General features: G+C 40.7%; 1 protein-coding gene across 1 annotated transcript in view; it reads right to left on the minus strand.

Moving 5' to 3' along the window:
- The window catches only part of CA4 (carbonic anhydrase 4), a 32,438-nt gene extending 16,133 nt beyond the window's left edge, over positions 1–16,305 (minus strand). Inside the window, exons 1-2 of the mRNA XM_066587360.1 lie at positions 16,219–16,305; positions 2,084–2,128 (exon numbers count right to left, since the gene is read on the minus strand). Of these exons, the coding sequence (XP_066443457.1) occupies positions 2,084–2,128; positions 16,219–16,282 (109 nt within the window). The 5' untranslated portion in view covers positions 16,283–16,305. The remainder of the gene's footprint in view (positions 1–2,083; positions 2,129–16,218) is intronic.
- Between the last annotated feature and the right edge of the window lie 601 nt (positions 16,306–16,906).

Consider the following 16,906-nt stretch of genomic DNA (forward strand, 5'->3'; position numbering starts at 1 on the left):
CATATTCCAAAGCTTGCTCTCATACAAAAGTGAGGCAAATGAGTATTGCTATGCTATGTGCATACATTTCCAGTCAGTTCTTGGAATACAGTGAAAATGAATGCACTGATGTTCAGGGTATGCACATGATAGTCATTCTCCCTAATCTATTGCATCCAATTAGTGTGTCATTTCCAAAAAACTGCATTTATGGATTAATATTTGGATACAGTTTTTTGACAGTATAAAAAGTGTAGCCTGCCACTATATTCAAAGCTGCAAAATATACATGCTAAGGTTGTTTTTAGATACTGAAAACCAGGAAAAACAGCCCAGTAGGCTGCCTTCACAGCATGCTGCGAATTTACCATGATTCTCCGGGGTCAGCCTATCCGTCAGATAGGCTGACAGTGGAGATTTGTCTGCCGGCTCCTGCCCCCGGGTGGAGGTACCCCGCGGCAGCCCTATTAACACATTTCTTTAGGAAGGAAAAATAATGTATAGCTCAATTTTATGCCCTAAACAATAGACAGGGCCAGCCTTACATGGATCGATGCCCTCTGTGGTACTTTCTGTTGGCAACCTTCCCTTCCCCTATGTTGTAGTGTCATACAGCATACAAATAACTAAACCATAAATTATTTAAAGGTGTTTTCCGGGAGTAACTATTGATGATCAAGAAATGTCATAAATATAAGATACTAGGGATAGGTCATAAGTAGTTAACTCTCAGAAAACAGCACACAGTGGGGTGTCCAAATCAAAGTACTAACAACCACTTGTCCGTGAGTGAGTGCATTACATGCTCCGTACCTGATCACATGATGGTGACATCATCATAGGTCCTAAAGTATAAAGCATGCAGAGCCTGACAGCAGCTGTGTGCTTATACGGGACCTGTAATGATGGTACCATCATGTGATCAGTCACTTGGGCTCTGACCTCTGTCCCTGATCACATGACGGTGACATCATCACAAGTCCTTCACTTTATTAACAAAACTGCAGAGCCAGACAACAGCCTCGTGCTTACAGGACCTGTGATAAAGTCACCAACATGTAAACAGTCACCTGTGTGGGATGATTCCGTGATTCAGGGTCACATGACCAGTGTGTCCTGGAATCTGCTGTGCTAGTTGTAATCCCTGTTGTATGGGAAGAAGAATGTATGTGTGACATGCGCAGGTAGCAGAGCTATGTGTGTGACATGCGCATGTAACAGAGCTGTTTGTGTGATGTGTGCATGTAGCAGAGCTGTGTGTATGTAATGCGCACATGTAGCAGAACTGTGTGTGTGACACACGCATGTAGCAGAGCTGTGTGTGTTTTATACACACATTTAGCAGAGATGTGTATGGGTAACATGCTCATGTAGCAGAGCTGTGTGTAATACTATACACTGCTGCCATCATCACCACAGACTGAAAAATAAAGATATAATGTATAGCGCCAGTAGCAGTGTCAAACAATGCCTTAATAAGTTCCACCATACAATGTTCAAATAATACAAGCATGCAGTGACTGAGCAACGTGGCGCATTTAAACTGCTAATTGTGCTCGAAGTAAGACTCCCACCAATCTCATGTTGATGACCTATCATGAGGTCCTTGAATCTTCAGTATTTAATCCCTGTACAACCCCTTGCTCACAAGCATCAGGAGCCAATCTATTGGTCGAGCTCCTCTGATGAAATCTGTGTGGTCACACAAATTGTGCATGTCTAAAACTAGAGCTATAAAAATATCATTATGTTTTTGTTTTCTTTTTCTGGACTAGTAGAAATTACCCAACTCATCACCTAACACTGCCTGTAAAGACTGTGATGGAATTACTATAACCAGGTACCGTGGTGATGTAGACATCATCTTGCTAATAATATTTTAAATCGGACCATCTTAAGAGTGAAACATCCTTTTAATATAAAATATTTGATCAACCTCATATATTGTATTTTTAGATGTAGGCAATTGGAAGGAGACTTTATTATAGAGAGATTATTCCCAAAAGTGTTAAAGTTATGTATTATTAGATACTGGGCTACTTGGTCTTATAATTCTTTGTTTACGACGTTGACTTGACAGTCTAATTATTAGTCAGATTCTTACCATTGCATAATGGTTCGGACTGTGCCTGAATGTCATAGCACCATTCTGTAAGAGAGTTAAAATGCAAATGTTTTAGAATGCATATAGTAACAACCAGTTGACTTTTATTACTGTACCATTTGTACATATTGATACAATGCATACAGAACAATAAACAGGACAGAGATGTAGTTAATGTTTAATGGAACTTAATATATACTTTTAACTTAATAATGCTCATATTCTATGTAAAGCACAAGTTCGTGTTTAGACGAGTTGGGTCCAACATTTGCCACTTTGTAATTTATTTAGTGCCAACTTATTTTGTGACTTAATGAACAAGCGATTTTTTTAGTTTGTCATTGTTGAATTCCAAGAATCATAACATCTCTATTAGAGATGAGCGAGCATACTCGCTAAAGGCAATTGGTCGAGCGAGCATTGTCCTTAGTGAGTATCTCCCCGCTCGGGAGAAAAGGTTTGGCTGCCGGCGCGGGTGACAGGTGAGTTGCCGCAGTCAGCAGGAGGGATCGGGGAGGAGAGAGGGTGAGAGAGATCCCCCCTCCGTTCCTCCCCGCTCTTCACCGCAGCTCCCCGCCTGACACCGGCAGCCGAATCTTTGCTCTCGAGCGGGCAGGTACTCACTAAGGGCAATGCTCGATCGAACAATTGCCCTTAGCGAGTATACTCGCTTATCTCTAATCTCTATTTATTTTTTTGCATAGCCACTTTGGCCCAATTAACACTAACGTATTAAATCCTGCACAATTAACGTTTCTCTGTTCTACCATTAGTAACAGAAAAACAGAAATAAATGGACATAAACCTAATGGAACAGAAGCTAATGGAAGACAAATGTAAAAATGGAAATTCCATTAAAATAAATGGGGGGGGAAATGCGTTTCTTTCCTTTTTTCAATTTAATGAAGAAACACAGAAATAGGACTTCGTAGGGCACAGAACGCTAGTGTAAATTGAGCCTTTGTAGTATTTATTTTACCTCCTTACTTCTGTTTCACTGCTGGTTGTATTTGCTGAATAGAATTCAATGATGAGGGGTGGATCCTGACTACAAAAAGTCTCCTCTGTAGTCAGGTTCAGTAAAACCTCCTCTTAGGGTGCCATTACATAGGATGACTGCTGGAGGCATAAGCACCTGACAGTTGACTTATTTCTCCTGTGCATTCACACAGCAGAAAGTTATTCAGTGAATGGAGGTAGGGAACATCAAAGATCTCTACTGGCTGCCTGCCTCCACTTACTATGAGCAGGCAATTGTTGAAAGATGAACAACTAACTGGATACACTGAGCGAGAACTCACCCACTAACTGCTTGGAAGGAAGAGACTAGTGACTTACTGAGCAATTTCTCAATACGTATACTGTTGTGTCTCATGTTTACACAGGAAAACCTTCACTGGAAAACGTTCGTTTGAGCAATTTTTTGGCTGATAGTTGTCCCATGTAAAGCCACCCTTAGGCCGACTTCACAGTAGCATAACTGCAATTACGCATTCTGTAGGATGAATGAGGCTTTTTTACATGCGTATCAGCGTATTTTACTTAACTTTTTCAGGGATACAAACACTCAACAATTAAATGTCGAGTAATTTGGCTAATAATCTCCAGATGTGTTCCTTTTCCAGCACAATTACTCAGTGTTTCACGTATCAGCTAGCATATGGCGCGTGCATTTGCGCACCCCCATTGACTTCTTTTGGGACCTTTGGTGCGTAAATATGCAAAAACATGTTCTATCTTTTTTTTGCAAAATTGAAATGTACACGCCAAAATATGGAAACGTGAGTGAGCCTATTGACATCAATGGGTTCTATTTTCTGTGTATTGTGCACGCTAGTTTTGTACACCTAAGTATGCACGCAAATTTGGCTGCTTGAAACCGGCCTTAGACTGCCTAGCACATAGACTGTTTTCTCTAGTGACTGTTCCTGCCACTGCATCCTCTCTCTGATGTCAGCCAGCAGGCTACAAAAACTGAGAAGAACCATCTCAGCATCAGCAGGGACAAAGGGGGGACAGAGGTGGCCTCACAGTATACAGTGATGAGAGGGGCAGGAAGAAGTGGCTGCCACAGTGTAGCGGAAAACAATCCTTCACTACAGGGGGTTGGAGAGAATGTAGTATGTGCAACAATGAAGTTTGCTATGATGAGACAGTGATCACACAGCAGGAGGGAGAGGATTGTTTGTGGTGCATATTACTAAGAGGAAACACTTGCTGCACTCTAATCCTGGACTTTTCTGAGAACTTATACAAGTTTGAAATATACTTTTTCTAACTTCCTCATGTTTTTCAAGTTCTCTGCTTGCTGACATTCAATAGCAACCTACTACTACTATAGAGTATAGCAATCTGACCTGCTTATGAGATAATCACATAGGTGCAGAAGACAGTATATAAATAATGCAGTTATGATAAGGATGCCTTCCCACTGGCGAGAAAATCTGGCGATTTTCTCTCGCTGCGCGAGTGAGTGAAAATCGCAGCATGCCCTATCTTCCTGCGATATCGGCGCTGCTGCTGCCCCATTGAAAGCAAAGTGGAGGAAGGGAACCCCTGCAGTGATGCCAGGCTGTTTTCACATGAAAATGCCTCGCATCTAGGGGGTTTTAGAAAGTTTGTGAGAGATATCGGACTGTGAATCACGACCTGATATCGCTCTCGCCAGTGTGTAGGAGCCCTATTTGTACTTTAACTATTATTTGGAACCTGTTTGTCCAGCACATGACATTAATTTATATTTCCCTCTTGATTACGTCATGTAAAGGTTTCCAGAGGGAGAGTACTCCCTCTGTGACATCAACCACCCTCTGTGATATAATAGTGGAGAGCTAATGGGATGCCATGGCAACTGGACAGCAGACAATGACGTCCGAGTCTGTCATGGCCATGCTTGGCATCATCATACCCATAATGACCCATGCAATAAATTGGGCACATTTTTTACCCTGCATGACACACGAAGAAAAAAAACACAACTAAAAACTGAGCTAAAAAATGCTGTTTTATTTATTTCGCCTCCCAAAGACGAAATAAAAATGATCAAAAAAGCCATATGTACCCCAAAATGGTACTAATAAAAGCTACAGCTCATCTTGCAAAAACAAAGCCATATCAATGGAAAAATAATAAAGTAATGTAACTTTGAACATAGCAAAGCAAAAAAATTATAAAAAGGCGTTTTATTGTGCAAAAGTGGAAAAACCTAAAAAAAATCTATATAATTTTGGTACTGTCGTAATCGTACCAGCCTGCAGAAAAAAAAATTCTGTCATTTCTGCTGTACCATTAACACTGTAAAGAAAAAAAAAGGACAGAATTAATGAATTTATGTGCTTTCTCTCTCTGCGCTACAGAAAAATTGAATAAAACGTCTCTATATACGTTTACTATATATGTACCAATAAATGGTACCAATAAAACTACAGCTTAGCCCTGCCCCATCCCGCCCCCCCATTAAAAACAGTGGCAAGGGGCGGGATATATGCACATCCGGCCGATATATGCACATCTGAATAAGCCCTTATGGCCATAATAGGCCGCATCACTAAGGGGTTAAAGGGGTTGTCCCGCAAAACAAAGTTGGGGTATACACTTCTGTATGGCCATATTAATGCACTTTGTAATGTACATTGTGCATTAATTATGAGCCATACAGAAGTTATTCACTTACCTGTTCCGTTGCTAGCGTCCTCGTCTCCATGGTGCCGTCTAATTTTCAGCGTCTAATCGCCCGATTAGACGCGCTTGCGCAGTCCGGTCTTCTCCGTGTTGAATGGGGCTGCTTGTGCTGGAGAGCTGTTCCTCGTAGCTCCGCCCCGTCACGTGTGCCGATTCCAGCCAATCAGGAGGCTGGAATCGGCAATGGACCGCACAGAAGACCTGCGGTCCACCGAGGGTGAAGATCCCGGCGGCCATCTTCGCAAGGTAAGTAAGAAGTCACCGGAGCGCGGGGATTCGGGTAAGTACTATCCGTTTGTTTTTTTCAACACATGCATCGGGTTTGTCTCGCGCCGAACGGGGGGGCTATTGAAAAAAAAAAAACCGTTTCGGCGCGGGACAACCCCTTTAAAGCTGTTGACATCTATTTTTAATGTTGTTCCCACAGTGGTGAATAGTAGTACTGCAGGTGCTAGGTATTCAGATCACTGTATATATGGGACAAACTACCCATTTCACCCAGAAAGATCTGTTTCCTAATTTCATATAAAGTAGTAACTTTCATAAAGGACACTGTATGCCCCCATTTATATCCCTGATAATTAGTGCACTTGTTTTTCAGAAGATCATTTTTACGTTTCCAATACAAAACCTTTTGGCTTAAACACCCAACTTACGTGCAAGCCAATCTCCCATGATCAGTGTGTGGATGTTATTTGTTTAAGCTTACAGCAAGCAGCAGGAAAATGCTTATCTATTTCCAGCTTCTCACAATCTAAAATAGAGTATTTACAAAAAGTGAAGCTTGAAACACTATATCTTGGCACACATTCAGGCATGCTGTTACAGAAGAGAAGCTTGCTTTCTTTCTCCAAAAGTAGCACAAACCTTTATCATACAAACAATATTGTTCTTGAGTCTGATTCAAGCCGAGGTATCTAAGCACTTATGTACAAATTGCAATGTGAGGGTGCCTTCACACTGGCAAGAAAACACGCGATGCGACAGTGAGTGAAAACGCAGAATTATGAGACCAATGATCTTAATCGTTTCCTTCACATTTGCGATGTTTTCACTCAAGTGATGTTGCAAGAAATAAAAATTGCGGCATGCCCTATCTTTCTGCATTTTGCGTTTTTTTAATCTTCCATGTTTCCCTATGGAGCCTCCTTTTTTCATATCGCAAAGCACAAATTTGCAACTTTCAAGCAATGCGATTCGTTTTTAACATTAGAAAGTCCTATTGACTTTCGAGCTAAAAAATTGTGACAAAATCGGGCGAAAAAAAAACACGAGAAAATCGCAAATGCAAGCAATGTTTTTGCGAGAAAAAGCAGCACTGGCGCTAAAAGATTGCTGGAAAAAAGTTGTGATTTTGCCGCGATTTATTTGTATCGAGATCGCAATCGCCAGTGTGCTGGAGTCCTAAAATGGAAACGTTCCTCTCTGCTTCTAAACTATACAAAATCAGCAGTGATGTTCACGGTGGTTTGCCTGGTTTCCTCCTCTATTCCGTTGCTTTATCTCCCTTTTATCTATATCTAACGTTAATGTTTTATTTTTATTTGGTTATTTATAAAGGGTGCACAAGTTTAAATTATAATCACACTACCTCTTTGTATCACCCGCTATGAATACTGTAATTTCAAAGTCTACTTTAGTAAGTGATGAAATTTGCTGTACTTTAGCCTTACAAGGCACAATCAGCATGTGGAACACAATGTAGAAACACCCAGTTAACACATTACCTTTCAGCATCTGGACTTCTAATTACCAGTAAGGGCTTAAGCACATGAGCATGAATTTCTCTTCTTATACAACTGTGATAATCACGGCCGTATAACGGGACAAGACAAAAACACTGATCTCAATAGGAGTTCAGTGGTTTCGTTCTCACTGCAGGGATTTCTCGGCCGTGATTTGTACGTCCGAGAATATATAAGACAAGCCCTATCTTCTCCGCATGCAGTGACTACATTGTGCGGGGAAGATCCGCTATCTCCCCGCCTCTTTTTTCAAACTTCTGTATTCTGGCGGCATATTTGTAGTTTCCGCTTAGGTTAAGCAGCGCTGCTGATTAGAGCCACCTGATTGGCTCTTCGGCACCACGTGACTACACAGCGTGCACGCGCATTGCCTTCAGCAGCCGTGCACTACACACTACAGTTAAGCAGACGTGCGCTACACACTACACTTAAGCAGCACGGGGTTAGGTTTAGGGCTAGGTTTACGGTTAGGTTTAGGGTTAGGATTACCTAAACCTAACCCTAACTCCAACCCTAACCCTAAACCTAACCCTAAACACTAACCGTAAACACGAAAACTAACCCTACACCTAACCCTACACCTAACCCTAAACCCTAAACCTAACCCTAAACCTAACCCTAAACCCTAACCCTAAACCCTAACCCCGTGCTGCTTAAGTGTAGTGTGTAGCGCACGTCTGCTTAACTGTAGTGTGTAGTGCACGGCTGCTGAAGGCAATGCGCGTGCACGCTGTGTAGTCACGTGGTGCCGAAGAGCCAATCAGGGGGCTCTAATCAGCAGCGCTGCTTAACCTAAGCGTAAACTACAAATATGCATTCTGGCATGGAGTTTGAATGGCCGTCGAGGGAGAGAAAATCTCCCTCATTCAGGCGCAGCTACACTCCGTACTGATGAGCGTAGCTGCGCCCACGGCAGTGTGTTTTCAGCCTTAAGAAAAAATTAAACAGTGATTTTGGCAATTGTTGACTCGTGTACACACAGCCGCTGACAGGACACTGAGCAAGAAATAGCGACTAGCAAGTGACTTCTCACTCTTCGAACAACTGCTTGTTTGCAGTGAATGGAGGTGAGCAGCCATAAGAAATCTCCAGTACGCTCCAAGAACCGTCAGGTACTTATGTGTTCAACAGTTGTCCCATGTAAAGATACCTTTAGTCAGCAGTGAATGCCTCCAGGAGTGGACGAAAAATCTGCATACATTGTTTTGTGTATTCCTCATTATATTAGTGCGGGATAGTGTATATTGATATGCACCTGAAGCTCATTCCCGGGTCTAGCTCTCTCAAATAAGGAACATGCTCTCCAGTTCACCAACCATGAAGCATAGGTTTCTTGGTAGATCATATGCAAAAAAGGAACATGGAACAATACCTCTGCAGCGCCACCTATTGGATGGCAGCATTCCTTCAAATCAATGTCTGAACCTTTATACAGGTTTTTATAACAATTTTTGGGAATAGGAAACCAAGCCAGAACTCCATACACAGATAGCTATTTCAGGTTGTTTGCCCCTCATCAGTGTGCAGATGGTTTCTGGCTTAGCTAGTGAGAGGACTGTGACGTGGGTCACCCCTCCTGATCTTGGTAGATCATAGACATGTACTACTAAGGCTATGTTCACATCTGTGTTAGGGAAATCCTTTTTCTTGCTCTTTTATGGGAGCAGAAAAGGAAACCCTGGCTGAACGCATCTAATGACGGAACCAAACGGCTCGGAATGAATCCCATTGATTATAATGGGGAATGTTCGGTTTTCATTTGGCTATCTGACATTTCACTAAACGATATAGTCCTGCATACAGTATTTCATTCCAGATCTGCAAAGATAGCTCTGAATGGAGACTCCTAATGCAGATGTGAACATAGCCTTAGCAAGCCAATGTGGGCAGGATTGCAGTGTGATTGACAGGTTGGCTTTGATCCTACATGCCTTTATTATGCCATAGTCCTGTTCTGGGATATCACTGCACATAGCAATCATTATGTATTTCACATTTAGATTTACCTGTAAAAATTATATTTATATAATTGAATCATAGACTGGTAGAGTTGGAAGGGACCTCCAAGGTCATCGGGTCTAACCCCCTGCTCAGTGTTGGATCCTGTTATGGTATACTACCCATGATACGCCAGCCCGGGTGCCCTAGATCTTACCCACAAACCCTGTCCCTGCCTGCTTGCCTCCACTCCTGGCTAACCCCAGGCGGGCAACTGGGCAGCAGTCCCTACTCTAACTAGGGACCGAAAAAGGGACACTTGCGTACCTGGATGGAAAGGGTAGAATACTGTCAGAAAAGGCAGAAGTAAATAACCAACACGAACAATATTAAGCAGAACTGAGGCAGATGGAAAAACCTGGCGGATAATAGCAAAGTATAGCAGACAAGCTGACAGAAACAGGAGACCAATAGAGGCAAACCAGCTAGCACACTGAGGGAAACCAGTAACTGACAGTGATTGCAAGTCTCTGCCAGACCTTTTAAACAAAAGCCTCCACCCAGGGGCAGAGAGAGGGAGACAGCCAACTCCCAACAGAGGATAATAAAAGGGAGCTCATGCAAGCCAGCCGCACTCACAGGTGCGCACACCCAGCGCCACGCACCATGCCGGCCAGGCACCCGTGCCCCTGGCAACCGGGGGAACGCACCCCGACCGCGGGGTCCCGCACACCGCCGCCCCGGGAGGACCAGCAACCACCGCATGGTAACAGATCCACTAAATCATCCCAGACAGATATTTGTCCAGCCTTTGTTTGAACACTTCCATTGAAGGAGAACTCACCACCTCCCGTGGTAACCTGTTCCACTCATTGATCACCCTCGCTCTCAGAAAGTTTTTTCTAATATCTAATTTGTGTCACCTTTCAGTTTCATCCCATTGCTTCTAGTCTTTCCTTGTGAAAATGAGAATATGGCTGATCCTTCTGCACTGTGACAGCCCTTGTATATACATGTGTTTGTGTAAATTATGCTCTACAATAGCTTACTGCACATACAGCTGGGAGGGAAGATGCATAAAGGATAAATACCGTCTTTGTTGGCAATGAACATTTGTGGACATCACACAACTTCCATTATTTTCTAACACACTATTCAGTATATTTTGACAAAATCAGAATTAGGTGTAGATTCCTTTTTGCCAGTACTATTCTGGACGACTGCTTAGTGTACAGCGATATCAGCTGATTGACGAGTGTACCGGGAATAAGATCCCCACCAATGTGATACGGATGACTAATCCTGAGGCTAGGTGATCAATATTAAAGCCCCAGAAACCTTTAACCTGTGTCCTTAAAGGGGTTGCCCAAAAATTGCATAACATTTTTGCTGTCAGTGCAGGCTGTAGGAAGCCATTCTAAGAAGGGATAATTCATGTACAGAATGGGGGAGGGGTGTGGGTATGGGAAGGTGTGAGGCACAGCCAAATGCTACACTATTCTAAACAGAATGTCTAGGCCGCCTGCACACGAGCGGGTCGGATCCGGCAGCGAGAATTCTCGCCGCGGGACCCGACCCGAGAGCCTGCAGGGACGAGCGCGTACTCACCCGCGCCTGGCGGCCCCGGCTCTTTCATGTGCCGGCTGCGGCGCAGCCGGCGCATGCGCAGACCGGAGCCGGCGGCCAGGTGAGTGCGTGCCCTGCACAAAAATAGGACATGCCGCGGTTTGTTTGCCGCAGCCGGCGCATGCGCAGACCGGAGCCGGCGGCCGGGTGAGTGCGTGCCCTGCACAAAAATAGGACATGCCGCGGTTTGTTTGCCGCGCGAGATTTCGCGCGGCCAAACCGCGGCCGTCTGCATAGGAGTGCGTATTGTAATGCACTCCTATGCAAACTTTTAGTGGCGGAATTCCCGCGGGAAATCCCGCGGCGGGATTTCCGCCCATGTGCAGGCGGCCAAAAAAGTCTGCTCTGCCTCTGGCCACACCCCTTTCCCCTCTGGCCTGCACATGAATTTCCATCACTGGAGGGGGAAAGTGCTGGTCAGACAGCTATAGTCTTCCCCTTCAACCCTTTCCCCTTCTCGATTGCGCTTGAAACTTTCTGTTCTAAGAGAGATTTCCACAGGACGCACTTACAACAGCCATTTTATGCTATTCCTGGACATTCCCTTTAAGATGTTATCCTGGTTATTGACCTTATGTTAAATGCCAGCAAGAGATTCAAAATCTTTCATCTGAATAAAGTTTTAATTGGCATCATATAATGTAGATTTGCAACTGTACAAAAGATCTATTTAGAAAAGTGTAACTGTTTTTTATACTGGAATGTGTACTTTATCCAGTTTACAACCTCTTTTCTATTGCAGTTAGTAGCATCAAACCAATACAACCTTGTGCTGTTTTTATTAATAGTGATTTGATGGCTAGAGATTAGATATGACAGGTTTGCTCCAGATAAGCCTTTCATATCTTTTCCTGTAGTTCTCTTACCTTGGGGTAAATTTACTAATTTACCACAGAAAACAAGGCTCATTGTATAAAACACACAAATGATTGTTATTTATGGAAGAGAGAAATCACATTGAAGTAAATGCTTATTATGTAGCGCATTACTCCCTCTAGAGTTGTAAAGGGTTCTTTTAAAGCTTTTAGTGTGCACTTGTATATTGCACAATATGATATATATATATATATAAAATCATTATGATCCCTAAACTCTGATTCAATCGTCTACATTTGTACAAAGCTTTATCTGTAGATTTAGAACTGTATTATATTACAGTCTGCACGGCTATCAACCTGTACTAATACCTACATTTAACCATAATCTTTACTATTAAAGACTTGTGACTAGAGTCAAATCACCAGACACAAAGACTTATGACTAGAGTTGAGCGAACATACTCTGCCGAGCTTGATGCTCGTTCGAGTATTAGCGTACTGGATGGTGCTCGTTACTCGAACGAGCATCACGCCATGTTTGACCCCGCCCCAGTTTTTGGCTCCTCCCCACTGTGACGTGCCAGTTTTGGCCCCTCCCTGCCGTGACACAGCACGCGCGTCAATGGCAAATTTTTGGGCGGGCAGGCAGGCAGGGGGAGAGAGAGAGAACATGAATCAAGAAAAAAAAAAGCTTGGGACCCGGCGTCCCACATGCAAAAATGCTCGAATCTCCCATAGTAGTCAATGGGGTTCATTACTCGAGTAGAACTCTTGAATTTTACGAAAAGCTCGACTCGAATAATGCGGACCCGAGCATTTGGGTGCTCGCTCATCTCTACTTATGACGTTTATTATATAAAATCATCATCATTTTAACAGGTATAAAGCATCAGTGTTTATGTGGTGTTATGCCTTCTTACATAAGGGGCTGTGTTCAATGGACCAGCTGACTATTACTATACTAAGCTACTGTATTAGATATATCTAGAATCTTAGACAGGTCCAAAACTTTCTAAGGTTGCCAGTCATCAAGCTTTGGTTTGACATGTCCTAAAGTCAACAGATTTTCATAGATCTTACCAGTGGTACATGCGTGATCTATAATTATCATACTTGTGCTTATAGTCAAGATACTGGTTATCCCCCCTCATACATGCAGGAGCTACATAGTGTGAGTGTTGCACTGATTGCCAGAGAAGGACATGTATACCTTTTCATAATATGTTGTTTGGAGATAATGGTGCCTTACAGAAAATAGCTTTGGAATTCAGTCATTATCTATTTCCTCTTATAAAATGACTTTCTAGATCTATCATTATATCACTGCACATTAACTATGCGAATAAATCTTCATACGTTTCCGATATTTTGTAGGTAATTTGTATAATTATGGAGAATGACAGTTACAAACATATTCATCCTAAATATTTACATTTTTGGAATTGTGCTAGAAGCTTTCCTGGGGTCAGCCAGGACAATGCTTCTCCCTTCTGTATTTACAATAAAATATTTCGAAAGGATTTGCTCCTGTGGGCAAAAAAAACAAGACCTGAAGCAAACAAGGCAGCATTTTTCTATTCTTAGATGGCCATGTGCTTTGTTGTCCTGGGGATTTATGTCATTTAATCTAATTTGAGTTATTCTGTTTGAATGGTCACCTTTCTCCAAGTAATTTTATTCAACTACTACTATACAACTGCTACCCATTTATTAGATACATAGATAGATAGATAGATAGATAGATAGATAGATAGATAGATAGATAGATATGAGATAGATAGATAGATAGATAGATAGATAGATAGATAGATAGATAGATAGATAGATAGATAGACATGAGATAGATAGAAAGATATGAGATAGATAGGTAGATAGATAGATAGATAGATAGATATGAGATAGATAGATAGATATGAGATAGATAAAAAGATATGAGATAGATAGAAAGATTTGAGATAGATAGATAGATAGATAGATAGATATGAGATAGATAGATAGATATGAGATAGATATGAGATAGATAGATAGATATGAGATAGATAGATAGAAAGATATGAGATAGATAGATAGGTAGATAGAAAGATATGAGATAGATAGATAGATATGAGATAGATAAAAAGATATGAGATAGATAGAAAGATTTGAGATAGATAGATAGATAGATATGAGATAGATAGATATGAGATAGATATGAGATAGATAGATAGAAAGATATGAGATAGATATGAGACAAATAGATAGATAGATAGATATGAGATAGATAGATATGAGATAAATAGAAAGATATGAAATAGATAGATAGATAGAAAGATTTGAGATAGATAGATATGAGATAGATAGATAGATAGATATGAGATAGATATGAGATAGATAGATAGGTAGAATCCTAACAAACTCCCTTGATATATATGATCCCCTTGATAAAATCCTGTGAAAGTGAAGCTGCAAATAGATGTAGTATACTAGTATCCCTTCTTGATCCGCAGAGAAAATAATGCAGAATATTGTAAATTTGATACGTCAAGCAGGGCTACTAGAAACAATGCATATTACCACACTGCTGTAGCCACGAGGATTTGAAACATACTGTTCATTTGTGAAGACCATGACATTATTCCAACTCTGCCATTCCTAATCATGACAGCTTACATGTCAGACAGCCTTGCTAAAAAGCAAGTGCCACATAATTTGGAGATAATCAGGGCCCGCTAAATTTACTTTAACTTTTATTTATACTTTTTTATACAATAAAAAAATTAAATATGTGGAAATGTTCACAAGATTATGATACTCAGTGTAACAATATTGTAATTATCATTTTAATAATATGTTTTCAAAAATATTTTAGTATTATAAGGTTGCACGTGTAGGAAACAGCTACTAGACGTAAGTGAAATTTCAGATTTGGTTGAAAATTACACATATGGAATAGAAATCAAGAATTGTTATGTAAAAAGGCACTGAGGTGTTTCAAGTTACGGTACATATAGGAAATTAGATATTTGCATCAATAAATTAGCACATTCAAATGTATACTGCAGGTGTTTGGCCATAAAGTTCAGTTCGAATGCATTGAGCCAGATTAGACATCCACCCAGCAAAGAAAAAAGTTAGGCAGAATTTGTACAAGGATGGTTATTTCTTTTGGTTTATTTTTATGGATTATTTTGGGTCCGTTAAGAAGCTATATTGGCGGTTCCTTCATTCAAAGCCTAGCATGCTTATACCTTGCAGTTTATGTCTTCATATTACATGCGATCTGGCTACAATTTTGAACAACATGACATATTTGGCCAAATATAAACTAAAGTGCCAATAGAAACAAAGAACTGCAGATCATAAAATGCAGTGTCATATATTTGGTTGAAACTGATATTGGACAAGATATTGGTTGGTATAACTGCTCTCAGAATTTACTCCATGTCAATTGAGTGTCTGGTCAAATTAGACAAAAAATAGATAACTGTTCTTTTGCACACACATCTATGCTACAGATATATTAACAGAAGGGGCTAATTATTTTGACCCTATGAGCACGGTTATCAACTGTTTCCATGTAGTTATTTCAAGTAAGTAAAAAGAAAAAGTCAATGACCTGAATACTTATGACAGTGATAGAAACTGATCTGCATGTAAAAGTATGGACATAGCATCTATGTCATGCATTACTATTATCTCAATGAAAATACAAATAAAATATACATCTCACTTCATGTACAGTATACATTCTGAAAATCACCTACTACATCTTTAGTTTCTAGCAATGTAGTATATATTTTGTGCATCAAAATTGGAATATTGTAAAAAAGAGATGGTATGCTGGTTTGCACTGACAATGATACCATGGATAGGTCTTTTGCCTGTATTTATTTTATAGTACAGGGATAAATAGACAATATATACTATAAATAACAGTTTAATAATGATGTTACATTAATGTGCACTTTGGTCTGTGTAAATGTAAAATATAATAATAAGTAACTAATTTAGATAAAGTGTCAGATTACAGGATTAATAGGTAGTTGAGATGACACTACTTCCCAAACTTTTAGCAGTAGCTTTATCTGTTATATAACATAAGTAATAGAAATAAAATACTGATAGTTTTCGGTTGTTAATAGTCAAATCTTCTTTAACTTTTGCAGCATAAATAGTGTTGACATTTTCACTGCATCGTTGAAAGGTTACATTGATACATTATATATGAGTCCTGTAATAAACTTGGATTTGCCCTCTTGTTCTTATTTTGTGCCTAGTGAATAGATTGCAAAGCAATTTCTCAGGGAGATTCAAGGTAGCAGGGAAAAAAAGATGAAACCTGGCTTACCGTCTGCTGAAGAATATGTCATAAGATGCAGGGTGAAGGAGAAGAACAAGTAGTTGAATGTCATTTCTGCATAAAGTGATGCCTTGAGTCAGGATCAGTCAGCACCTTTGCACTGTAATCACATCTCTTCTGAGACTTTTTATACAGGAGAGGGCACATTGCAAGGAAGGTAAACTCCTCCTATTAATCCCTCCTTCTGCTAAATATTCCTTGCTTCCACCTATAAATACCACTGCTCATCCTTAAATTGAAGTGTCTGTAAATACATTTCTTTCTAGCAGGAACAATGACATTGTATGCAAGTTTATGATATCCTTGAATTCAGAAAAACTTCCTAAAATTCATGAGTTTTTAAATCTTTTCAGATTACAGTATTGGATTTTGTATTATTAAATTACTAAACCTTTACACACAGGCAGTTAGATGCATTAAGATTAACATAAAATGTAATTTTAGAGTAAACTATAGTGTAGTCCAATAGTGATTAGCCAGAACATTCTAGTATACAAGTTTTTGAAATGATGAAGAGGAACATATAGGTGCCTTAAAGGAGTTTTCCAGGTAGCGCTGGCTGTCAATGCAGGGATACACTGAGGTCGTAGCGGAAGCCACTACTCCGAGAGCTGTCTAGTGGCCAGCACTTGTAATTACAGCCACAGCTCTCACTGAAATCAGTGGGAGCTGCACT

This window comes from Eleutherodactylus coqui, chromosome 1, assembly GCF_035609145.1.
Source record: "Eleutherodactylus coqui strain aEleCoq1 chromosome 1, aEleCoq1.hap1, whole genome shotgun sequence".
Classification (NCBI taxonomy): domain Eukaryota; kingdom Metazoa; phylum Chordata; class Amphibia; order Anura; family Eleutherodactylidae; genus Eleutherodactylus; species Eleutherodactylus coqui.